Source organism: Corapipo altera, unplaced genomic scaffold, assembly GCF_003945725.1.
Source record: "Corapipo altera isolate COAL_440 unplaced genomic scaffold, ASM394572v1 67, whole genome shotgun sequence".
NCBI classification, from domain to species: Eukaryota; Metazoa; Chordata; class Aves; order Passeriformes; family Pipridae; genus Corapipo; species Corapipo altera.
Window position 1 is genome coordinate 7,036,832 of NW_020884906.1, and position 25,293 is coordinate 7,062,124.

General features: G+C 53.6%; 1 protein-coding gene across 5 annotated transcripts in view; it reads left to right on the plus strand.

The window, feature by feature from the left end:
* Positions 1 to 4,763: 4,763 nt before the first annotated feature.
* Positions 4,764 to 25,293, plus strand: part of RPH3A (rabphilin 3A) — a 31,329-nt gene continuing 10,799 nt past the window's right edge. The window contains exons 1-9 of one of the 5 annotated variants that reach the window (XM_027652245.1): positions 4,781 to 4,851; positions 6,469 to 6,618; positions 13,364 to 13,586; positions 14,040 to 14,054; positions 14,828 to 14,962; positions 22,806 to 22,935; positions 23,526 to 23,612; positions 24,031 to 24,196; positions 24,599 to 24,643. In XM_027652245.1, the coding sequence (XP_027508046.1) occupies positions 13,510 to 13,586; positions 14,040 to 14,054; positions 14,828 to 14,962; positions 22,806 to 22,935; positions 23,526 to 23,612; positions 24,031 to 24,196; positions 24,599 to 24,643 (655 nt within the window). In that variant the 5' untranslated portion in view covers positions 4,781 to 4,851; positions 6,469 to 6,618; positions 13,364 to 13,509. Of the gene's footprint in view, positions 4,852 to 6,468; positions 6,619 to 13,363; positions 13,587 to 14,039; positions 14,055 to 14,827; positions 14,963 to 22,805; positions 22,936 to 23,525; positions 23,613 to 24,030; positions 24,197 to 24,598; positions 24,644 to 25,293 lie in introns of all 5 variants that reach the window. The other 4 variants (XM_027652247.1, XM_027652246.1, XM_027652249.1 and 1 more) reach the window with 4 other exon arrangements.

The following is a 25,293-nucleotide window of genomic DNA, read 5'->3' on the forward strand; positions in this document are numbered from 1 at the left end:
AGCCGCCCTGTCACACCCCTTCCCCTCCGGCTGGCGGCTGGCACAGCCCGGGCACCGCAGCAGCCTACGGCCGTGGGGATGGGGAAGGGAGAGGCTCTATTTTAATACACCGCTGTGGGTTGGTGACCTAGAAAAGCAGCTCCGAGAGCAAGAGTGTGAAGTCCAACCTCCCCCGCTGCGAGCGGGGCTGCCGAGCACAGGGTGACCTAAATAAAGCCATGCAAGAGGTGTCGGGGGGTGCTGCTTCCCCAGTCCTGGGGTGACAGCTCAGGACCCTCCCATGTGCACCCCAGTGCCATCACCCTGGGCTTTAGAGGGATGAGAGATGGATAAATGAATAAATCCCTGTGTTTGTGAGGAGGCAGTGGGTGGGATGAAGGAGGTCCCTCCAACCATCCTGCGGGTCCCTCATGGCGCTGGAGGGTGTCACCAGTGACAACTGGTATTGAATATATATCAGCAATGGTGTAGCACAGACGATTCTCCACATTCATGGGTAGGAGAGAAGATAAAGCTCTTTCCTCCCCTCTTTTTAATGTGCTGTCGGAAATCATTTCAATTATTTAAGGCTCACAGGTACGTGCTCTTCGCAGCCTCCAAAATGAAACGACACCCAGTTCTCCTCAGCTGGAACCAGTAAGTTTGTGAAACGCCGTGTTCAGCTGAGTGGAAGGCATGCCAATTAATTAAATCAGTAAATAAGTTATACTAATCCCATTAACAAAAGAGGAACTGCAGATTAAATCTTTTATGGCACTTACTGCAAAATTAATGCAGGCAGTCTTTTAGGAAATATATTCTTCCCCTCACCTCGCCAAGGATAATAGTGCAGTTATATAGGACAGAACGTTATCAGGAATGAGAAATGAATGTAAAACTAGCACATATCTTATTAAAAGAGTGTAATGAGCTGCCGACATGAGTGAGTTGGGCCTGCTGAGCTCGGGGCTCTGTGGCACTGCCGGGACCCTGCTGGGCCAGATCCTGCCTGTGCCACCACAGGAATGGAACATGGGGATCTCCCGAGGGATTTGGGATCCCTGTGGGATTTTCTGTCTCCGGAGTGAGGAGGGAAGTGGGCTGAGGAGGGGGGTTTTCACCTGGGATGGGTGAGAGTGGGTTGAGACCCTAAAGCCCCCTTGCTGCGGATGCTTTTTGGTATCTCTGGCAGGGATGGGACCAGCGGGCTGACACACTGTGGGTGGTTAAAAATGTCCTGGCATCCTCACAAGGTGCTGTTCCTCCTCCATCCCTTCACCAGCCCTTGGAACAGCTGTTTTCCCTGTGACATCCCAGCACCTGAATCAAGTGGCAAGGGGGAAAATTTCCTTTCCTTTCCTCTTCCATGTCTTTTTTTTTTAAATCCAGCACTTCAACGGGGGGGATTAATCAAGGCTGTCTCCTCTGGTTTGTGCCTTGTTTGTTATTTTCAGAGCTGGTAGGAGGGTGAGCTGGAGGGGCTCAAGGTGTTAATGAAACGATGTGGATCCGGCTGCATCCCGGCAGGTGCTGAGGGAGAGTCTGAGGGATGGTTTTCTGCTGCTCCAGCCAAAATACTGGCTTGGGGTTTTCTCTCCTTGAAAAAGTAGGTCCCCAACCTCCCTGGATTCAGCTTCCAGGCTCTGTCCTGCCGCTTGGAAAGCTCAGGCTGATGCCCATCATCCCTTCTCCGTCCTCCTCTCCTTCTTTTCTCCTCCACCTCTTTTCCAAAGCATAATCCCCAGCAAGGAGCTGCTCTGGGCAGCAGTTTATGGATTTTGGGTGGTGGGTGATGAGTCCTTTCCCATCTCTTTCACATGTCAAATAACTAAGTCACCCTAAATCCCTTGGGTGGGGTGCGATGGGCCGCACGTGCTGAGTTACGGTGCAGCCACAAGATTCCTGCTGTCTCATCCCAGGATGCTACTGGGGGCATCCGTTGGGATCTGTGGCCAGGCCAGCTTAGGGTGGAGCAGCTCAGCTTTAAGTGATTTACAGGAGTGGAAAAATGCTCCCCTGGGCATTCAAGCTGCCATAAATCCTTTTAATTTAACTTCATGCACCCGTGCTTGGAGCTGTGTGGGGAGGGCCTGACGTGCTCCTGATTTATTTTCCCCTGTATCAGTCAGCTGTTACTCAGAGTTTTTGTGTGCTTGAGCTCTGAGAGTTTATAGATTTCCACTGGACCACTTTTAATCTTAATTATAAGCGTAGAAGAAGAATTGTTTTATAAAGCTCATATTCCTTTTTCCATTGGACTGCCTGACTCTGCAGGTACCAGAGGGATAATCTGGGCCTGGCACTGGCTCATTGCTCCCTGTCTCCTGTCCTGTGCTCCAATTAGATGTAACTAATTGTGCTGTAAATGAGGGGAGAGGTTTCCTCCCGGAGCATCTGATCAGAGGTGCAGGGTTGGCAATGCTGAGTCAGCAGTACTTGTGTTTCATAGCCAGTGCTGCCCTGTGGGGATTGCTCCATTCCCAGCCTTGTCCCTGGCTCCATCCTTGGCTCCATCTCAGCTCCATCCCCCGCCTCATCTGTGATGCCATCCCCAGCTCCATCCTTCGCTCAATCCTTGGCTCCATCCCTGAATTCATTCCCAGCCTCATCCACATCTCTGTCTCCAGATCCATCCTTGGCTCCATCCCCAGCTCTATCACTGGCTCCATCCCCGGCCTTGTCCATGTCTCCATCCCTGGCTCCATCCTTGGCTCAACCCTTGGCTCTCTCCCCAGCTCCATTGTCTACTCCATCACCAGGACTGGCTGAATCCAAGCACAGGAATCAGCTGGAGGTGAGGCAGAGCCTCCAGGTCTGCACTGGGTGCTGATTTGACCCCCAGGGTTGTCTGTAGCCATGAACTTGGCTTTATTCCCCAGTTATTCCTGCTGAAATCAGATGCCAATGGGGATAAACCCAAGATTGTTGGTACCATGGGATGGAGCTGCATCCGGCCCGAGCTCCAACCTGGACAGGGAAATGCTGCACTGCCCAGATAACTTCCAGGATTTTTGCCTCTGCACTTGAACTTGAGCATGCAGGCAGGATCTGCTGGTCCATGGGCTCCATCCAAGTCCAGCCAGGATGGCTCTGGGGTCAAACAGAGAGGGTAACCCCATGCTCAGTCAGATCCCAAGGGAAATACAGCAATTCCTGGAGAACCAGAGGGCTGGTGAGCATAAAAATAAACCAGGGAGGAAATAAATAAATAACCCCTCCTGCTTTGATCTGCTGCAGGATCTGCCAGACTGCCAAAATGGATTTCTGATTCCACAAAAAAATCAAACTGGCTCTTTTATTTTAGAAGAGGGGCTAAAAAAAGGAGTGTGGAAGTGCCAGGTATTCAGAACAGAGAACGGCAGGTGTTGCTTTTTTCCTTTCTGGAAAGCCAGTTTTAGATCTGATTTTCAAATTTCTGCTGCTTTTTATGAATCTCTGAGGAAGGTGTCAAGACAGATCAGCTTGAAAGTCCTGTGCTTCTCTCTCCAACTATTTTGCATAAGCGAGGAATTCTTTTACTAAATAAAAACACAGAGTTGGGCCTGGAAGGGAAGGAGGTGTCCATCAAGCATTTACATGATGCCAATCAACACTCAGCCTTGAGTGGTGGAATACTTTCCTTGCTGAAGGCAAGAACATGCTCCATCCTTCAAGGATTTCTGTCTCTTTAGGGATTTCTTTTTAAATCCCCCAAAAAGTAGGGTTTTCATGAGAGGCTTACATGCAGCTGGGTAAAAATCATTTATATAAAAGTGGGGAAATCCAGCTGGAGGAATGAGGAATTTTCCTTCCTCCGAAGTCTGAACTGGAGATAGTGTGAGCCCCTCTGGTGCCTGCGGCTCAGAGTGGTCTTTAGGATGATCTTTAGGATGATCTTTAGGGCTGCCAGGATTGTGGGATCCCCAGTAACTGGGAACTGCGAGCAACAGGAAGCTCCCACAGCTTTTGGGGAATGCTGCAGGTGTGTGGGATCTTAAAGTTCATCCCATTCCACCCCCTGCCATAGGCAGGGACACTTTCACTATCCCATGTTGCTCCAAGCCCCATCCAACCTGGCCTTGGACACTCGCAGGGATAGGACAGCCACAGGTGCTCTGGGCAATCTGTGCCAGGGCCTCACCAGCCTCACAGGGGAGAATTTCTTCCCAATATCCCATCTAATCTTGCCCCCTGGCAGTGGGAAGCCATTCCCCATTGTCCTATCACTCCATCCCTTGTCCAAAGTCCCTCTCCAGCTCTCCTGGAGCCTCTTTAAGCACTGGAAGGGGCTCTCAGGTCTCCCTGGAGCCTTCTCTTCTCCAGATGAACACCCCTAGCTCTCCCAGCCTGGACCCAAAGCAGAGGGGATCCAGCCCTTGGAGCACCCTTGTGTCTCTCTGGACTTACTCCAGGAGCTCCATGTCCTTCCTGTGCTGAGGTTTCCAGAGCTGGATGCAGCACTGCAGGTTGGGATCTCACCAGAGCAGAGAAGAGGGGGAGAATCCCCTCCCTCGCCCTGCAGTGGTCAAGGCTGGGGAAGGATGGGATGGGATGGGATTTGAGACAGTATGGAAGAAAAGGGTGAGAAAGAGTTGAGGAGCAGGAGGAAGAATGAGAGCGGGATGGGGGAGAGGATGAGCAGAGGGGTCCCACCGCCGCCCCCTCTCCAGCCGGCTGCGGGAGGGGGTACCGGGGGGGCTGGGGGAGGGCGGGGGCGGCTCCCCGGGGCGGGTACGGAGCGGGGCGGCCCCGGCCGTGTCCCCTCCCGTGTTCCCTCCCGTGTCCCCTCCTCGCACCGCCCCGCGCTGCTCCGCAGTGCTGCCGCCGGAGCCGCGCAGCGCCAGCCCGGCCGTGCGCGGGGAGCGGCCCCGGCACCCCGGGACCCTGGCCCAGGTAAGGAGGGGTCGGGGGTCCCTCGCGCTGCAGCCAAGCGTGGGAGCGGGAGAGCGGCAGCGGGGGGGTCTCACCGCATCTCCCCCGGGGCGGGCAGGAGGTGCCGGGGGTGCCCCAAGGCTCCGCAGGGACAGGGATCGGGATGCGGATCCAGGGATGCTCGTTCCCCCCAGCCCCGCTCCCGGCCCGGGGAAAGTTGCAGCATCTCGGAGCGGTGCGGGCTGTGGGTGACACCTCCCACCCCGTGGGTGGCCGGTGGCAGAGGCTGGAGCAGGTCCCTGGGTGTGCGTGGGGCTGCATCGCCCGTGAGTGCGGGTGGGGGCTCCCTGGGGTGTGAGGGGTGGCACTGCCCGTGGGTGCGGGTGCAGGGGGGCTCTGGGTGCTGCTGCTGGTCTTCCCGGTGTGTGGACAACTTTGAAGTGTGTTGAGCATTTGGGGGGGGTTCAAGCCCTCAAAATTGGCTCTTGTCCCTGTCCCCGGAGTGTGCCCAGTAGGAGCTGCGGTGGCACCAAGGGCTGAGCCCCTTCCGAGGCACCTGAGAGCTGCGGGATGCAGAGAACGACCTGTCCCTGCTGTGGGGCACTTGGGGTGCTCTGCTTCCTGCTGGGGCTCTGGAAGAGCATCACTGCCCAGCTCAGGGCTGGTCCAAGGGCTTTGGCAGGTGCCTTCGCTGCTCCTTTCCCACGATAGACAAAAGTGGTGCAAAAGGCATTAAAAACCTTTCTGGAGTAGCCTGGAACCTCCGGGAGGCAAAACCAGCCACCTCGGAAATTAGGCTGAGGCTGCTGGATGCTGCCGCTCCCAGGCACGGGCTCCTTCAGGAAAGGGACCTGATTATTTCTCTTGCTGCTGTCCTTCTAATAATTCTGGTTTCAGGTATAAGCCGGAGCAGCAATTTGTGCGATTAACATTCCTTCATTTCACTACTAAAAAAGCTTTGAGCGAGGTGGCTGCCCCGGCCATGGCTCTGCTTTGGGCTCGGGCCATGCCACACTCCTCCCGGGATCCTGGAAGTGTGTGTGGATCAGCCTGATCCCCCCCTTCCCATGAGGCTGCAAGAAAAAAAGATAATACAGGGCTTCAAAACATGGACAGTTGGCTCCAGGGATGCAGAGCTGATAACAGATGAACCATTTGCTTTAATTACTGGTATCAAAAGCCCAGGCTGCAGCTTAGCCTGAAAATAAATATTGTTAATGTTGTGACACTGGGCTTTATTTGATGATGCATCATTCATCCGGCAGGGACTGAACGAGCTGCTCGCTGCTGCTGGAGGGCTGACTCAGGAGATCTGCTTCAGGGGTTCCGTGGGCATCAGCCTGGGGATGTAGAGCCTTGGGGCTGGGAATTGCTGTAGCCTCCCGTGGGCACTTTGCTGGGATCCCCCGGGAGGGCAGCGCTGGGTGGGCGCTGCTCGCCCGCAGCAGCCCCGCAGGCTCCGGCGGCGCTGAGCCATCGCCAGGCGATGCGGTGGGAGCCGTTCGCCACCTGCAGGGTGGGCTTCCCGGGACACCCCACGCCCACCAACCCTGCTCAGAGCACCCCACCTGGGTGCAAACCCCCTGCCCAGCTCGCCGCTGCCTCCAGCCCACCCCTCTGCTTCCTCCTCCTTCGCAGACTTGCCTTGGCGCTGCCCTGGCTCCCCAGGAGAGCCAAAAAACGTGCCGAATGGGGGAAAAGCCCGTTTGTCGTGTGGAGCACCCTTTGCAGCGAGGGTGAAACCCAGGAGCCCATTGCAGGACTCTGCTGCGCCTCCGTGGCCGCGTGGTACGTGTGTGCTGGTGTTAAACATTCCCTGGCTGGGGAAGGGCGAGGGGAGGAAAACTGCTGAGGGAGGATGAGGGGGCTCACAGCTTCCGAGCCCCTTTTTGTGCTTAAGTTTTTAGGGGCTTTCTCTGGGAGATGAAAACGAGATGGCCCCCCCTGTGCCCTGCGCGTCCCGGGGGCTGTGGTGGCAGCGGTGACCCTCTGCCAGCTCGCTGGTGGCCCTGGCTCAGTGCCCTCCTCCTGCCCACAGCCCGGTGACGATGTCACTGCAGTCACTGCCAATTAGTGATAACGGTAATGAATCGCTCCAGGTGGTCCCAGCAGAGCACTCAAGGTCTGGGAAGGGAGGAGGGCTCTGCTCCCCAAGGCCGGTCTGATTAATTCCCACGTCCTCGTTAAACTGGGGAGTGGCCGGGGGTGAGGATGGGATGGTTTGTAAGGTTCACGTGTTAGAAGCAGCATTTCCTTTCTCTGGCCCCGGGAGGTGAGGATGGACTCTCTGCTTTGGACCTGGTGTGCTGGTGATGGGGAGCAGGTCTGGCTGTATGAAACCAGATATTGAGGGTGTGTCGGGAGGGAGAGGAGCTGTGCTTGGTGACTGGGCAAACTGGGAGCTCAGGGTGGTGCAAATGTTGAGCTGGGTGGCCCCGTGCTCCTCTCTGCCGGTGGCTGGGCTGCCCATGGCCCTTGGGGAGGGACTGTGGTGCTGGGGGGATCCCCTCCACACCACTGGGACCCCTCTACACAGGTCTGGTGTGGGAGGCCTGGCTCTGGGTGGCTCCTCTGCCCCAGCCTGGCATCCCATGAGGAGGGTGGGGCTGCACCCCGGCACATCCCCCAGCCAGGGTCATGCTCTGGGGGTGCCACCACTACTACTGTCCTGTGATGTGACACTGGGGCCCTCAAGCACCCCTGGGGCATCTCATGGGGACTGTCATCACCTTTGGGAAACCTTCCCTGGCAGTGAACAGGACCTGCCACCTCCAAGCACACCTGGTTGGTGCTTCCCAGCCTTCTCCCCATTGTTAAACTTCTTGCAGCTGCTCTTGGTGCATGGGGGTCCCTGCACCAACATCCCTGGTGAGGCTGGTCCACCCTGGTGGCTCTGACCATGCTCCCTGTCCCAAGCATCGAGGTTGTGATCCGTGTGCTGGAGCCATGCAGGGATTTATCTGTTGCTAAGCAGCTTTGGAGCAGCTCTGTGTGGCACAAGGAGCGATGGCAGCACCAGGTGGGCTCAGGCATTGCTGGGACCCCCAGCTCCGACAGCCACGGGGAAGTCAGATAAACCCAGGAATTATGTTTTTTTTTTTTTTACTATTATCTTTCCTGTAATTAATCACGAGGAGTAAATCCCTGTGACAGCATCATAACAGTGTTTGGTTTGTGAAGGAGCTGCTGGAGGAAATGTCAACGTGCTGCTTAAATAAAATTGACTGTGCGATGCTGCTCGGCTGCCTTGGGATGGAGCTTTGTCTGGAGGATGACGGGGAGCTGGGAATTAAGGGGGAGGGGAAATAAGGCATTTCTCAGCACCTTGTGGGAATTTAAAGGCAGCACAGACATCCCCTTAAGGAGGGCTCCCAGGTACTGTGGTGTGGATTTAGCTGGAGGGCAGGGGAGGCAGGAGCAGCCCTGGAGGCTCCTGTGTGTTCCGTGGGGCAATGCAGTGTGCCAGGTTGTGGTGGTGCCATCCTGGCGTGCCACGGGGCTGGGGGTGGGTGGGTGCTGCTGGGTGGGCTTGCAGGAATGGTTGTGGTATCGGGGTGCTGTGGAATGGCCGGGATTTCCATTGCTTTGTGTTTCCTGTCTGTGGGTCACTGTCACCTGGGAATGTGGTCATCACATTTAGCTTTAATTATTCAATTAAAGCTGGCTCAGGAATTGCAGGGCTGTTGTTCCCTGCAAGGGTTTGGTGTGATGACCCCAGGTCTACAATCTGCTGGTTCTGGGTCATTCCCAAAGCTGGATTCCCAGGACTCCTTGCCCTCGCTTTGCCATGGGGTGGTTGAGGGGGTTCAGTGTCCAGGGTTTGATCCCACCTCGTGACATTACTGGGCTATTGGAGGATGCAGGTCCTTGTGGGAGCACTGGCAGTGTGTGCTGCCATGCCAATGTGTCACCTGATGCTTCATGTGGGACTGTCCTGCTGTCCCATGCCCCAATCCTGGTCCAGATGTCCAGGGGAGCTCCAGGCCAAGCAGCTTTTGTGCCGGTGAGCCCTGCCTCCCTCCATTCTGTTTTGAAAGAAAAGCCTCCAAAGTGGGCTGTTCCATAGTGCAGATGCCCAATTTTGCCTGAACTTCCTAAACCAATTTGCATGTGAGATGAGCCAAATGATGGAATGTCAGGATTTGAGGGAGTTTTGGTGTGTGGAACCCTATGGGGCTGGGTTGCCCTCCTGGCCCCCCATGTGAACTGCTGATTCTCCTGCAGTGTTACACAGCAGTTCCAGCAGATATTTTGGGGCTATTTCCACCTTTTTTCTTGTCCTTGTGCAGGTAAATCCAGCAGTACCAAATCCCACCTGACACTGGAGGACAGTGAGCACCTGCTGCCTGTTTGGGCAGCTCTGTGGCCCCTATAGCCATGGGAATGCCATGCCATGGGTCCCCTGTGCTGTAGAAAATGGTGTGGGGTGTGTGTGGCACCTGCACTGGGCAACCCCCTTTTCCTGGGAAAGGAAAAGCCTGGATGTTGAGAGATGCTCAGGGCAGAGCTGGACGTGGGGTGCAGCATCTGTGCCCGGTGTCTGGTGAGGACTTAGGGGTCCCCTGTGGTTTGCAGACCTTCCTGAGTGCCAGGTGTCGCCCTGGAGCTGGACAAGGCAGGAACTGTCCCTGATGGAGCTGTGAGATGGCAGTGAACATCCTTGTGAGCTGGGAGAGATTTCCTGCCAAACACGGTGTGTGGGGATGCTGAGTGATGAGGAGACCGTTCTCTCCTGGCACATCCCGGCTCCTGCATTTGCTCCTCTCCCTGCTCAGCTGGGGGGTCCCAGTGGGTGCTTGTCACCCCAAAATAGTTCCTCTTCTCCCTGGGAAAGAGACTGGGGAGCCCCATCAGGTGAACCCATCCTCATATCCTATTATTCTGTCCCCATCCACGGAGCGTAAATCCACTCCCATGCCAGTGTGCAAACCCCACCAGCCCGCCAGAGCATCACGTTGGGATCCATTCAAGTTCAAAGCCTCCTGTTCGGTGATGACACACAGGAATAATCTCCCACTTGGCAGCGGAGCAGCAGTTTGGGTTGGTTGGTTGGTCGGGGTCTGGCTGCTGCTGACGCTCTGTCTGCAAGTGTGTTCCAAGTGAATGGACGAGCCCTAAAACCTGCTCCTTTCAGACCAGATTAATCACATTAGGCTTTGTCAATGCAAAAATTACCTCATCATTGGCACTGGCAGGTGGTGGAGAGCAGCAGACTTATTCAATATTTAAGAAAGCTGCATTGCAGAGCTGAGAAGGCTGGAGAAATAGGTTGCCTGTGTCAGTGTCTTTGCTGGTGGAGACAATCTCTGCAGGCATCGAGTGTGGACTGTTGAGCTCACCGTAAAAACCTGATTGTTGCGCTGGGAGCCTGTGAAATACTGAATTGTCTGTTTTCTACCCTGGGTTGTTATTTCCAGGTGGCTGAAAGGGTGAGTTTGAGCAGCCATGGGAAGGTCTCTCTTTTCAGGTGCCCAGTTTGTGGGTGGCTTTGGGTCCTGCCCGGGGAAGCAGCAGCTCCGTGTCCTTCCTGGTGCCGTGGGGTGGAATGGGCTCATGCCATGGGGCTCCTGCTGCCTTTCCCTGCCTGCCCAGGAATGCTGGTCACTGATGCTGTGTCTGCCAGGTTTTGGGTGCTGGAGAAGCGCCCACGAGTTGGCACCTCCTGGCTCGGAGCGAGCGGCGATGACGGGAGAGGCCGAGGGATCCACGGAAGGCGTTCAATCCCATTTTATCAGGGCATGATCACATTCATGGGCTCCGTCACACAGAAGTAATGGAGCGGCGTGATTGGAGTCATGTGGCCCTTCCTTAAGGCCAGAAATTAAGACCTCACTGCTATTCCTGGCTCTGCCCTGGACACGTTGGTGCTGGCGGGAGCTGCCGCCTCCTTCCAGCATCCACTGGAGAACCTCGAGCAGCTGGAGACCTGCTCACATCCCTGCTCATCTCAGACCAGGGGGAGCAAGCCTGTGACCCTCTGGGGTCAGCCAGACCCTGGAAGGTCTTGGCCACCTCTTAGGTTGGGATGTTTCCATTTCATTAACTAAATGCTGCTGCATCCCATCGATCACCACTTGGATGGGCCGTGTCCTTTGGCTTGGGAGCAAGGATTTGGTGGTGGGGGGAAAAAGCCACTGTAAGCTGTTATTTTGTTCTCTACCATGTGCTAAAAATGCAGAACCAAGCATTAGGGCAAGTGAGGGTAGTTGCTGGAAGTAATGCAAAGTAGATTTTCCAAATCTATTATTTATAGGCGAAGGAACGGATTGTGAATTCCTTCAGGAACTGTCCCCGGGCTCCACTGCATCCGCAACAAAGCAAAACACTCGTGGCCTCTCTATTATTAGCAGAAAGTTCTAGTTGGGGGAAGAAGTTTTCCTTCCCAGTGCTGAGTGCTGGTGGTCACTTTATCCTCTTTGCTAGGAAAAAAACAGGGATTTTCCGCTTATTTTCCCCTGTTGCAGGGCTGGGCTGGACACTCCTGCTCCATGTGACCTTAGGCAGGTCCCTTATCCACCCACATCTCCAAAAAAATGGGTGGTGCCCTTCCTCCCAGAGCACCCTATTAAATGTGTGCCCACCTCACAAGACCCCCAGGCTGTGCTGGAACCCTTCGTTCCCAGCGGGAATTTGCTGCTGCACTGCGGATTGTGGAGGTGGCGGTGGGGACTTAAATGAACAATTTGCTTATTTAACTGACCTTGTTAATCAGAGCCTTCTGGTTTGGCACAGGTAGGCACTGTGTGAAACCAGCGGAGCACTAATTACCCACGTGCTTCACTTCTCTTTTTTTTCCAAAAATATTTTCATGTATATGTAAGTTTTCAGTGAAGCCAAGGTGAACCTCAAATCTCTGACTCCTCAGAGATAACTGCAGAGCAAGAAGAGGATGGTGGGAATTATGTTTTTTCCTCCTTTTTGGGAAAGTTTTATGGTTTTCGTGGCTTGGAGTTTGTGATTTCAGTGGGGCAAGTTTACAACCTCCTGTTTTCCCTCTTCTCCTTGGGAAAACCTCCCCAGTGCCTCTGCTGGAGTTTTGCTGGAGTTGCTTCATGCCCTGCAAAGGTGCATTTACCCATTTGGGCTGAATTCTGGTGCTGCTGGGCTGCACCGGCACCTCTGGGATGCTGGAGTTGGTGCTGGGGGTCCCTCCCAGGCAGGGAGGAATCCACAGCAACATCATCCCAGGGCAGCAGGGTGGGGAGATGAGGTTCTCCCAGCCTCTGGGCCGTTCATCATCCACAACCAGGCTCTGCAGAGGGTTTTAGGGGTTATTTTGAGTGTATTTTTAGTTCTTCTGCAGGCAGAGGAAGCAATTCGAATGCAGGTGCTGTGAGTGGTGCAGGTGGGAGGCTGTTGCTGGGGTGTCTCTGCAGGTCCCCCATCCATGGAGGAGATGGGTGGGGGGAAACCTGGGAGTGGGAAGCAGCTGAGCTAAAAAAATTGCCTCAATCAGCAGGAAGCCCTAAGGAAGGAGAGGTTTTATCCAGAGCCTTGTGCTTTGGTCAGTGCTGCAGCAAAGCCCTTCCTGGAGGGATTGTCTGTGCTTTCATTCCCACCTTAAGGGCTGTAAAGGGAGGCTCAGCCTGAGCTTCTCCCTTTGCAAGTGGTGTCTTTTGGGTGATGCCACCCCTGGACACACCAGCTGCCCTTGGGGACCATCCTGGGAGTGGTCCAGGTGGGACAGTGACTGGCAGTGTCATCATCCCTGGCACCGTGCAGGGGTGAGGGGCTGTGCAGGGGGATGGATCCTGCCCTGGGCTGGGTTTGGGGGACACTGCTCTGCCCAAGGTGATCACCTTCCGTAAAATCGCTGGTTTTCACTCAGAAGAGATGATGGGATGGATGGATCCATCCCTGCTCTGTGGGTGATGCTGGTCACTATCAGTTTGGGCTTTGCTATCCCCATGCAGGGATTAGGGGTGGTGGGTGAAGGGGTAAAACACCTCCAAAATATGGGAATATAAAACACTCAGGCTGTGGATTTGACATCAATTTGTATTTTAATAATAGTATCAGTTCTGCTGAAAGGAGGAGGGTTTGAAGAACCCTTTCTTGACGAACCTCTTGGAGATGAGTGGACAGACTGTCGTGTTTGGGTCCTGTTCCCATGTCCTCCCTCAGTGCCTCACATGGATCCATTTAGCAAAACCTTTAGTAAACAAAAATAAAAAAGGAGGAGTTTTGTTCAAGAGGGAAGGTGGTTTGGGGAAGGACAGCAAGACGTGCTGGGTTTTGGGGAAAAAGTTCCATGGTTTGTAGATGTTTCTCTGAAATGGAACACCCTCTTCCCTCCCAGCTCTGAAGCCTCATAATTAATGTGAGGTCGGGTATCTCATTAATTACAACTGTGCTGAGCACGACTGCGCTGCCTCCTGGGAGGGGGGTGGTGGTAGGATCCTGTGTCTCGTGCACAATATCAAGACAGTCACCAAAGTAACCTTCCTGCTCCAAATCCTCTTAATGCCAAACGTAAAGCCTTTCCCGGTATGATTTTGGGGATTTTTCTTGTTTGGTTTTTTTTTCCCTCCAGCCTGGCTGAAAGCTCTGGGTTACCGTCATTGGCATCGCAGCTGTCTGCAAGTGAGTTGATTGACTTGCCCAGTGTGCCACGTTGGTGCTTTTAATCAGGGCACTGGTGTCCCTGAAGTCAGTCCCTGAGTGCCCCGGGAGCGGGTGATGACCGACGCCGTGGTGGGCGGCAGCTCCGACCGGTGGATGTGCCCCAGCGACAGGACCATGTCTGTCCGAGCCAGGTGAGAGGAGGGGACTGGGGCTGCGGGAAGGAGAAGAGTCCCCAGGGTGGGAGGTAACACAGGGTCTTCCTCTGGGAATGTCAGGAACTGAGTTTGTGTCGGTTGGACGAGGATGTTTTGCGGTGTTACCCCCTAAACCCCCTGAGCGGGTGATGGGGACAGACCCGTGGGTGGGCATGAACGTGGTGCTGATGAGGAGCCCCATCTGTCTGTCCTGATGTTCTCCAGTGTGGTCACCATGCAGGGAGGTGCTCCATCCATCTCTGTCCTGGCTGGGTGGGTGGTGGCAGCACCCATGGTTGGGTACAGGTTTTGGGAGCCTGGAGGATGCAGGGGCTGGGCAAAGCTCGTGTTTGGAGCTGCTCTGGGGAGAGCACCGGCTGTGTCAGGCTGAGCTGCCCTTGTCCCTGCTCTCACCTAATCCTTATTCCCTCTCTTTCTTGTGCCTCCCAGCAGCGAGAAGGAGCAGTAAGTATCCCCCTTGCTTTTTTTTTTTTTGTTGTTTTTAACTTCTTCCTCTGATAGTTTTGAGAAAATAGGAAAAGCCTTGTTTTAGATGCCAAAAAAAAAAAAAAAAAAAAAAATTGAGTTTGGGAAATGTTGCATGCGGTTTTGATACATTTAAGGTTCAAGACCATGCAGTTGCATTCAGTCCAGGAAGAAAAATACACAGGAAAGGTCTTTAGATGAGCAGAAAGATGGAAGGTATGAGGGACATTTGCCTTTTGCATCCTTTGTTATTCCAGTCTGAGTGGCAGACGTTACCCTGTCACCAGGTTATCGCTGCCTGACACCCAGGCTGGGCGAAAGGATCCTTGGAAATGATGTTAGAGGAGGAAACACTCCCATGTTTGCTGAAATGTTCCCAAAAAAACCCCACCCACTCCTGCTCCATCATCCCGGTACCGCGGCTCACTGGCAAACCTGGTGTTCCACAGTGGAGAGGAGGCTGCAAAGTGAACTGTGTTGGCTGAAACGTGGAAATAATGAGAATATTTTTATAAAGGAATTTTTTTATCCATATAAAACAAGCGTTTCCCTATGAAACCCTCAAAAAATGGAGATAAGAACTTCCAACCGGGGTGGGGGGCCATTTGCAGCTAGAAGGGATTTGAGGGGTGGGGTGATATCATAGCCCTGCTTTTGGGTTTAGGGATTGGTGCCTGGCTGTTCCCGCACACATGCATGATCCATGGTATGAATCACACGTGTGATCCATGGATGAATCCCTGTTCCCACAGGCTCCCCTCCGGCTGGGGCGGCCAAGCCGACCGGCAGCGCAAGGGCGAGGAGCTGACGGATGAGGAGAAGGAGATCATCAACAGGGTCATCGCCCGCGCCGAGAAGATGGAGGAGATGGAGCAGGAGCGCATCGGGTAAGGCAGTGCTGGTGGCACTGGTGGCATTGGAGGTCCAGAGGGACATGGGAGGAAGCTCCTGCTTGGCTGCTTTCCTGGGAAGCAGCTACTGCACTGCAGTGTTTCTCCTGAAAGGAGCCTGCGGGGGATCTTTGGTTCTCAGCCAGGAGGAACCTGCGCGCAGGGGAGGGATCTGCTCGGTGTGCTGCTCCTGCTCCGTGTGCCATGGAGTTTGGGCCAAGGATTTATGGTGTCAGCCGGTTTTTTCAGTCTAACAGGGATCATTAATAACATGCCACTTCGTGAAGCTGCTTGTCCAGGAGCCTGAGCCCCCGTGAGTGCAGGCAAAGTCACGGGTCACCGAGAGGGGCTTTGTCTTGTTTTGGGAAAACAGATGTGGGGCTGGAGTGGTGATGGATCCATCCCTGTGGTTAATCTCTCCTGCCACCCTGAAATGAGCTGTCTCTGAGGCCCAGTAGGTCCGAGGGATGCTCAGGGCTAGTACGTGCTGGGACCAGCTCCTGGGGATTCTGGGGTACCCATGACCACTGAAGGGTACTGGGGTCATCCCTGGCACCCATTCAGAGGGTGAGAAGAGCCTGTGTTTCCTTTCCTGCCCCTCTGCCCTTCCTGGGCAAAGGTGTCAGGTGAAATAATGGTAATGAGGTATCAACTTGCTCTGCTGGAGCTGGTTTTCCAGTGGGATCTCCATAATCCCATTTGTCAGGCATCACACCTGTTTTCCTTACAGAGGAACAGTTTCTTCTTGCTGAGCTTAAGCATTTGGCTTTTTTTTTTCCCTTGGAGGGAACATACTCAGGTCCAGGCAGGAATTGTGCTCTCCACTGCTCTGGGAATGCCAAAGCCCATCTTGTAGCTTGGGGAAGCTTTGCTGTCCCTTAATAACACTTAAATATTGAGTGTTTGTGGTGCAGCCGTGGTGTGCTCTGGCTGCACCCTGTGGCCTCTGAACTGGTGGATTTATTTACTCACTTGCAGAAATCCTTTGTTAGGAGTGATCTGTGAACAGCCTGGGCAGGTTTTGCCTTGACAGAGGTTGTTCTCACTGCCAGGGCTTGGCATATGCCCCTTGGATGTGCCGCTCCCCCAGGCTCAAGATGCCTCCCCAGCTTGGCATCACCTCACTTTACAACAGGTAGCGCTTTCCTCTCCCGGCTTTTTGGCAGAAACCAGGTGAAAGTAGCTGTGAATGGTGGTGATTCATTCCCCAAAAGTGCTTACAAGCAGCGTTTCCCCGGCTTTGCCCACTTGGAGCCCTGTAAGAGCTACTCTCAAACGTGATGCTCTTTGGATCAGGCATAAATCATCTTCAGCAGAGAGGGAGGAGAGATTTATTTTGCATCGTGCAGCTGTTTGCCAGCCTGCAGAAAGCCTCCCTTTTGCCTTCGTGAGCCGAGGAGGAGGAGGAGGAGGTTTGCTCATTCTCATTCATGAAAAGCCGGGCGGAGGACTGGGAGCCGGGAATGCTGGCGGATGTGCTGCCGCAGCTGATCCCCCCCTGCGTGGAGGCGCAGCGGGAGCCGTGCCAGCCCCTTTGTGTTTGTTGGCTTGCACAACAAGAGCTGTGGGATGTTCAGCTCCAGAAATATGGGACAGCGCCTGGATCAGTCTCGTACAGAATCATCCGTTCAGGAGCTGCTCGGACCTTATCCAGGAGAGCTCCTTATATTACAAAATAATCCGGGTTTGCCAGGCTGGCCTCTGGCAGGGAGGCAGCGGATATGGATGTACCTTGGTCCGACAGGCTGTTCCAGGATGCTGCTCCTGGAAAGCCTGAGTTTCTGGGATTTACTGGGATTTTCTCTTCTTGTAAGGGAGAAAAAAAAAATCCATTAAAATTGTCCAGAGAAGCTGTGGCTGCTCCATCCCTGGAAGTGTTCAAGGCCAGGTTGGAGCAACCTGGTCTAGTGGAAGGTGTCCCTGCCCAAGGCAGGGGGTGGAACTGGATGGGCTTTAAGGTCCCTTCCAACCCAACCATTCTGTCGTTCCATGAAAACTCTGGTTAATATAAGGAACAGCTCATGTGGAGTGAGCATGCCTTCCAAAGAGGGAATATGTGGTAAATATTTGGAGTTAAGTGGATGTTTTTGAGGGGTTCATTTGAGCTTTACATCTGATACTTGAGCAATCCCACAGCTGGTGCTGGCTGCAGATGAACCTCCTTGTGTCTGATGTCTCTCCCAATTTAGTTCCCTCCCTCTCCTTTACCCTCTGTCCCACCAGCCCCTTACCTCAGCCAGGTTGGGAACAAATCGATGCTGCTTGTTGAGATGTTGTTTGTGGAATTGGACTTTGTGTCAAACCCAGCTCAAATTAATCCAGTGAAAGAGTATTTTTAGCTGCAAGGGTGGATGGAGCCCGTGGGATGCATGAGCTGGATGCTGATGAGGATTGTAGGACAGGGACACTTTGTGTGGGGCTTTTTTTGGCTGGATCCTTGTCTCATGGCACAGAGAAGGATAAATAGGAGCTGAAATCATCTTAAACATGACACAGCAAGAGCACGTCCGGCTGGAGTTGATGAAGGACTTCACAACTGCTGGGTGAGGAGGATAATCCCTTGGGCTGGTTGAGGGACACAGGGGCTGAAAGCTGTTGGACAGAGGGATCAGAGGTCCACATTGGCAGGGATGAATCTGCTGCTGTCCCCTCTCACTCCCTGCTTAGCCTGGCTCATGCTCAGGGGGTCCCTGTGCCGGCTCTGGTGATACTCCAATGATGGTGGTGGTGGTGATGATGCTCCAGCTGCACTCCAGGAGGAGCCTGTTCTTCCCAGCTGGCACAGGAGCACCTGCAGGCACTAATTGACTCCATTATGCATCTATAATTGGGTGCCATCAATAACACACCGAGTCTGCTCTGCTGCCTAATGAGTTCCAGCCTGCTCTTGGCATTGAAGGAAAGATCTCAAACCACCCAAAGTCAGAAATTGATATTTCTGGAGAGTGCCTTGCATGGAGCTGGTTCTCCCAGGAGTGAGGTGACATATGGCTCCTGGATCCCCTCCAAAAGTGCTGTGGCTTAACTGTCTCCCTGTGGGTCACAGCCTCTCACCTTTCCTCTGAGAGGACCAGCTCTGGAGCAGGATTGCATTTTAATTTGGCTGCTTATTGCTGGGATGACACATAGATAATGCTGGAGCAGATGGCTGAAATCACAGGGGATTAAGTCATTAACCTTGGTGACCAGCAGCAGGGAGGCTCTCTGGGGACCACAGCCTCAGCTCTTCTTCTTTGTGTGCAGACAACATAAAAATAAAATTAGGGGTCAAGGAAGGGCAGGGAGGTTGCTGGAGACAAGCAGGAATGTCTCCTGAGATGCCCACTTCTAAAGGAGATGAGGTTGATTCATGGCTGGGAGACAATTCATGCTGCTTGAGTTTTTGTGAGATTTTGGTTGGATTTTTTCTCTAAAAAAATCATCCTCTCTTATTTCCAAGGCTGGGATGTCCCTGTAAAGTAACAACCCTCCTGTAACACATCCTGGGAGGCAGCAAGCACATGAGCATGGAATGGGGTATCTGGAAAAATACAGGTCCCTGTGGCCTCTGTGGGCATCTCCTCTCCATGGTGAGGGCTCAGCCTGGAAAAGCCCAAATGGTGCTTTACCTTTAGTCACCTGCAAACTTGTAGGGGAGGAAATGTGCTTCTCATTTCCCATCCCAATTTTAATTATGTTTTCTTTAATCTGTAGCTTGGCTGCTTTTCTTGTCTCTTGTATGCCATTAAAATTAGCCTTAATTTAATATTCAGCCCTTTAAGGCACATGATTTCCCCATGGAGGCAAAGCAGTGCTTAATTCTGGAGGCACTTTGTGACCTCCTTTGTGTTCTACTGGAGTTTCTTTTGGTCATGGATGTGGTTTTTTGGTGGCTGGGTCTGTCCCTGCTGGTTCCCACGTGGTGCTGGGGAGCACCTGGCTCATCATGCCCTGGATCAGGTCATTCCTCATGGATCAGGTCCTTCTCCTACCCCCTTTACAGCATTAAATGTCCTCCCTGGCACAAAAACCATTAAGCACATCTTTACCATTAACTTCTGAGTGGCAATGAATATTTAAACACAACAAACTCTTGTGTGCCTGCCCCGCTGTTCAGTCTTGTTTTCCAGGATCATCAGCACTTAATTCCAGTGTCTCTCTGTCCTTCTCTGCATCCCTCTGGTCCCGGTGCAAGAGAAAACGCTGATGCTGCAGCACTGAGAGTTCCATCAGATCATTTAGATTGGAAAAGACCTCTAAGATCATCAAATCCAAGCATTAACCCAACACTGCCAAACCCATCACCAGTTCCATCCTGTCTAGGATTGAGCCCAGCCTAAGGTGGTCCCTCATCACTGTGGGGATGCCACAGACCATGGGAGATGTTTGCAGGTCTCCTGTGACCGTGAGCCCTTCCCTACCCACTCCAGGGCTCTGGAGTGTGGGCAGGAATGCCCGGGGAGGGCTCACTGCCTTGGGGCTGCTCACCTTCCTCTTCCAAACCATATTTATGGGGCTGGGTCATTAATATGTTATCATTAATATGTTTTATTGCTGTTATCTCAGGTGCACGTGGAGCATTTCAGATGCAGCTGCTCCTATCTCGCTCCCATCAGTGACTAATCCGTATTTCTTTGGCGGGTGACGGATGTTCTCCCGCTCCACAGGGCTGGCTCCGGGTGCTGGGCTGAGCCAGCTCCCTGCCACCAGCTTCAATTACTCCTCTCTTGGCTTTTTCCCCCCCTGTTTTAACAATTTGAAGGATATTTCCTGCTCTTTAAGGGCAGTCCTACAGAGGCCAGAGGGATGGGCGCTTGGAAGAGCAGACAATGACGGGGAAGGTGTGCAGCCCTGGAGACGTGTGAGGGAGAGGGATGAACTGGAGGGCAATAAAAATGATAAAGGAATCATATCCAGGGGAGAGAAAAGCTTTGGGAAAGGCAGAAAGCTTGGCAAGAGCGGGGCTTCCCTTAGTTATTGGTGGGAGACCATGTGGAAATGGGGCTCTGGAGGTGCTGGATGGAGCTGGAAAGAAACCTGGGCTATTTGCTCCCAGTTATTACTTAATCAGGAGCTTCCCAGCCCAGGGATCTCAACACGACACCCCCTTTCCCAGGGCTCTTTCTGCTAAGCTTACCCCAGGACTTTAACTTTTTATCCACTTCTCTCCCAGCAGCATTTGAATCGTGGAAAAAAAAAAAAAAAAAGCCCAATTTTTCCTTCTTGAAGGGATGTTTTAATTAAGGAAATGTACTTGGCTTGCAACGGGTGCCACAGGTGTGTGTTCTGGCTGCTGAGCTCTTCCACTGGTTAAAAAACCACTTAAGGAGCCGCTTGTGCTAAATGAGAGACTGGGAGAAATTTTGCAGCTAAATAATGAATCTCTTGAAATGCAAAGGCTTTTTCCTTTTTTTTTTTTATCCCTTTGATTGTGCCATTTGTTCTAGTTTCTATAATAAGTTTGTTTGGGCTTGCAGATTTCCAACGGGAAGCTGTTTTGCTTGGAGCTCTTGCAGCACAGCCTGGGGGGGAGATTGCAGGAGGTACTTGTGCTTTGCTGCTTGGAAAAGAAAGGTTTTTTCCCCCAGAATATTCCCCCTGGTGAGGTGGAAATGATGAGCTGCCACAAAAGCTGGAGGTTGTTGGTTGGTTGCTGTTGGGGGCTCTTGGTGGGGACCCTGCATTGCATGGGCTGAGATTCATTTCATTTAAATAAGAAACGTTTAGGGAACTGCCAGTTTCCAGGTTTTTGTTGGAATACTACTGGCTGGGGGTTATGGGAGCTCCGTGTTTGCAGCAAAATGTGCTGACCATGAAACTTGGGAAAGGCACCAAGGGTGGGTGCTGATGGGTAGGGTGGACAGTCACATTCCTTGAGTAAATCCCAGAATGGTTTGGGCTAGAAGGGACCTTAAAACTCATCTCATTCCACCCCCTGCCAAGGGCAGGGGCACCTTCTGCTAGACCAGGTTGCTCCAAGCTCCATCCAGCACTGGCGCACCTTCCCCATGAAGTGGAAAAGCACAAAATCCCCTCGCCATGGTCCAAGGATGTTATTTTTTAGCGAAAGGCTGCAAACCAGAATTGCTGTTTTTAGAGCCCCCGTGGTCCTGTCGCTGCCAGAGCTGCGGGCGATGGAGACTGAAGGAACTTGTGAACTCCTCCATCTGCTGTCTGGTGACACTGCAACTGTGAAAACAGCGATTTCTCCCTGCTGCTGGCTCCGTCTGGCTCTGCTGCTGCCCACCCAGCCCAGCAGTCCCATCTCCCTGCTGGGAACGGGCTGTGCAGGTTCATTAAGAACTGTCGGGAGGCACCTCCACACTGGCAGCCTGGAGCCCATGGGGAGGAGTGGGAGATTCCCGGGTGGGTTTTAGCAGAGCTGTTGTCTCCCACCTAACTGAGATGATGTGATAATGTGGCTTTGGTTGGATAATGTCTGCGGAGTCACAGAGCTGCATCCCCACATTGGACTTGATGTGGTGGCTGGTGAAGTGCTTTGAGATGCTCCTGTTGCCTGCAGTGAGGAATTTCTGAGCTGTGCTAGGCTGCACGTCCCACAGTGCTTTATTTTAGGAAGAAATCCTTCCCTGTGAGGGTGGTGAGGCCCTGGCACAGGTTACCCAGAGAAGCTGTGGCTGCCCCATCCCTGCAAGTGTCCAAGGCCAGGTTGGACAGGGCTTGGAGCAACCTGGGCTAGTGGAAGGTATCCCTGCCCGTGGCAAGGGGTGGACTAAATAATCTTTAAGGTGCTTTCCAACCCAACCCATTCTATGATTGCATGATTTTTCCCCCTCTTGCTGCTGTTCCTTCATCAAGCTTTTCCCCATGGAGCCCATGGAATACCAGCCGCCCTGCAAGTGGCTGGACACCAAACCAGAGGCACCCTGTGTGGACGGAAGCTTTATGAGCCTTTCAAAGGTGTTGGCAGCCGAGTCACCATAAATCCAAAGGTGTCATCAGACATGTGGGAAAATGTCTTTCCAACGCCGGGTGTTTTTCGCGCCGCGCCGTGTTCGCGGCTCTGTCGGATTTGGGTCAGGCTGCCGGGGGGGGATGGCAGCCTCGGGGGCTGCTCTCTCCGGTGGGCTTGGATCTCCTCCTCCCTTCCTTCATTCCTGCTCCTTCCTCACTGAATGGCATAAATAATGCATCCTTTTTCCCTTCTCGTGCTATTTTTAGGGCCAGGATTCTGGGTTAACTGAGCGTATGATGCTGGCAGCTCCCTCCTGCTTCCCAAACTCCTTTTGCCGGTGCTGCTTTTCCAGAACTTCCCTAATTGTTCATTTTTTTTTTCTACCTTTGCAGGAACCAAAGGTGTGTTTTTATAACCTGTTCTCTAGTGGACTTTTAGCATTTCATTTAAAGAATTTCCATAATTTCCACTATAGGCAATATTTTTCCTTAATTAATAAGAAAGCTAATTAATTCAGTCAGTCCTTATTAGAGCCCCCTTACAGGATTTCTTGCAGCTCTTCGTGAGCAGTCACTGGGTGGAAAAGTTTCCATCTGGGGACAAAGCTGCTTCACTGATGCCAAACTGCTCTCTGTAGAGATGCTGCCTAGGATGGATTTCCACATGCGTGTACGTGGAGCTGGGGCTGGTGTCAGCTCTCTGGCTGCATCAGTGGAAGTTAATATTGTGCAATATAGAGTATAAAGGACATGCTGGAGTGTTATATCCCACTGGGACGTCTTTTCCCCTGGTTGCATTCCCACAGTTGGAAGGGGAGATTTTCTACTGGGAGCTGCCCGAGGAAAAGGAGCGGCCAGACCAAAGGCAGTGGCTGCCCTTCAGGAGCAGGACCCTGACCCCAATATCCTGAGCCTTTCCTGACATTCCCTGTCCCCTCTTTGCCAGGAGGCTGATGACCAGGCTGGAGGACATGCGCCGGAGCGTGCTGGGGGACGGGGTGAACCGCTGCATCCTGTGTGGGGAGCAGCTGGGGCCGCGTGGGTCTGCCTGTGTCGTGTGTGAGGACTGCAAGAAGGTGAGACCCTTCCCTGTGCCCTGCACCTCCCCGGAGCCCCACAGCACCCCCCAGACCCTCAGAGCTCATCCCTGATCCCCACAGCCTGTGACCCCCAAGGAATCCCCCAGCAATCGTTCCTGACTGCAGGAACCTGCTTCAGGGATGCCAGGCTGGCTCAGGGATTGTTAATTCAATTTATTTTGTAATTTCAGGCTTTTAGCAGTTGGAAATTATAATTTCGAATGAGGTTGGTGCTTGTGAGTGAGGGGGTCCAGCAGAGTGGAGCTCCTGTAGCTCTGAGCAGGGAGAAAGGAGGAGTTTGCTTTGCCACACATGGCTCACACAGAGCATCAGGGCGATCCTTGGGGAGGGTTTTATTGACAAATTTGGGAGAGCATCTCAGCCCAGGGGGAACCTCAGTCTTTGGGGGCATGTTTCTGTAGCCCCACATCCCTCCACACGTGGCATGAGAGGACATCTCCGAGGGTTTCTGTGCTCACTAGTGCTTGTGCTGGGAGAGCTCTCGTTAACCAGCCCTCATTAACCTCCCACTGGTGATGCTGGTGTGGTGGGACCTTGTGGTGGCCAGAACTTTGTTTTCCCTGCAGAACGTCTGCACCAAGTGTGGGGTGCAGACCACCAACAACCGGCCCCACGCCATCTGGCTCTGCAAGATCTGCAGTGAGCAGCGGGAGGTGAGTGTGGCCCCCCGGGTTCCCCCTGCCCCATGGATATTGTCCCTGCCCTTGGTGTCACCCTGTGCACTGTCCTCACCCCAGACCTCCCAGATGGGACCAACTCAAGCTCCCAGGGATTTTCAGCACCACTAAGCCTTGCCCAGCTGCTCAAGTCTGGTTCTTACAGCATGGTCTTGTTTTCTACATAAAATGACATTTATTAGTCCAAAATGAAGTCTTGGTGTTGCAGAGGCTGTTGTGGGCAGAGATAGACTGTCTGCTGCCTGCAGCATGAGCCAAAGAGTTAATTAATTAACAGCATGGGCTGCAGGGTGGGGATATGGAGTTTTGTGTCCTCCACCTGCTGGTGCAGCGGGATGAAGTCCCCAGGATCCCTCCCAAGACATGGATACCAGCCTTCTCCCTGCTCCCCCAGGTGTGGAAGCGCTCTGGTGCCTGGTTCTTCAAGGGTTTGCCCAAGCAGATGTTGCCCCAGCCGATGCCCGTCAGCAAGAACAAGGGACCCCAAGCCCCGAGCGAGCCCAGCCCGGCAGAACTGCCCACCCCGGACCCCAAAGTGTCCTCCCGGGCACCCACCCGAGGTAGGTGACAGTGGGTGCTGACGCCCCCCAGCATTGCCAGGGGTGCTGCCAGTGTGGTATTGGGTCTCTCCGCATTGTTGGCATGGGAAAACTCTGGGAAAAAGCACCAGAGCAGTCCTGTGGCTGCTGCCTGTGTCCTAAAGAGCATAGAAATGGTCCTGCTGCCCTCCCTGCCTGCGGAGGCTTTATCCAGGCTGTCCAAGTCGGGGGTGGATGGATTTGCAGGAACATCCTTCAGCAAAGCAGCCCCGGGTGGGGATCAGGAGTTTGGGCAGTGCCTGGGTATGAACACGGTGATGGAGAAGCCTGGGAAAAATAAGAATAAAAAGGGAAGTAAGGGTTGGTGTTGGGGGGAGTGTGGGCTGCAGCTTCACCCCTTCTTGCTCTGTTTGTGCCCCCAAGGCCAGGCGGAGGCCGGGCCCCCCCCAGCCGAGCCGGACGCTGAGGGTAAGCACCGGCCTTCACCCTCTCCCTGTGCCACTGCCCTGGTGCCGCCTGTGCTGAGTCCCCTCTCTCCCTCCCTCCATTCCCGTGACGTTTTCCCGCAGTTTCCCATGGGAGGCTGCAGCAGGACCTCTCCTTGCTGCTGCTGCCGCCCACCACGCGGGAACTGAGTTATTCCTGGGCTTTCCCACCCCCTGCACACGCCGGGGCTGAGCGGCTGCGATTCCAGCGCTGAGCGGAGCTGCCTCTGTGGGTGGTGGGTCCTGCTGTGAGGGGCAGGAGATTTTCTGCTTATTTAATGGCAGTCCTTGGAAAACCTTCCGGAGAAACTCCTGGAGGTTTGTGGGGGCTTGTGCATGTCTGCAGGGGATGGAGCAGCTGAGCTGCTCTGCTCTTGTTTCCCCCACTGAAGGGCACCAGCACAGAGCTGTGCCCAGGCTTGTGCCGTGTGCAGGAAGCAGAGCAGGGGGAGGATGCACTGGGGTGTTTTTGTGGTAATATCTTGCCCCCTCCACCACTTAGAATAATTTGGAAAAACCCTCTAACACCATTGAGTCCAACCGTTCCCCCAGCAATGCCAAGGCCACCATTAACCCATGTCCCCAGGTGTCACATTTACATGGCTTTTAAATCCCTTCAGGGATTGTGTCTCC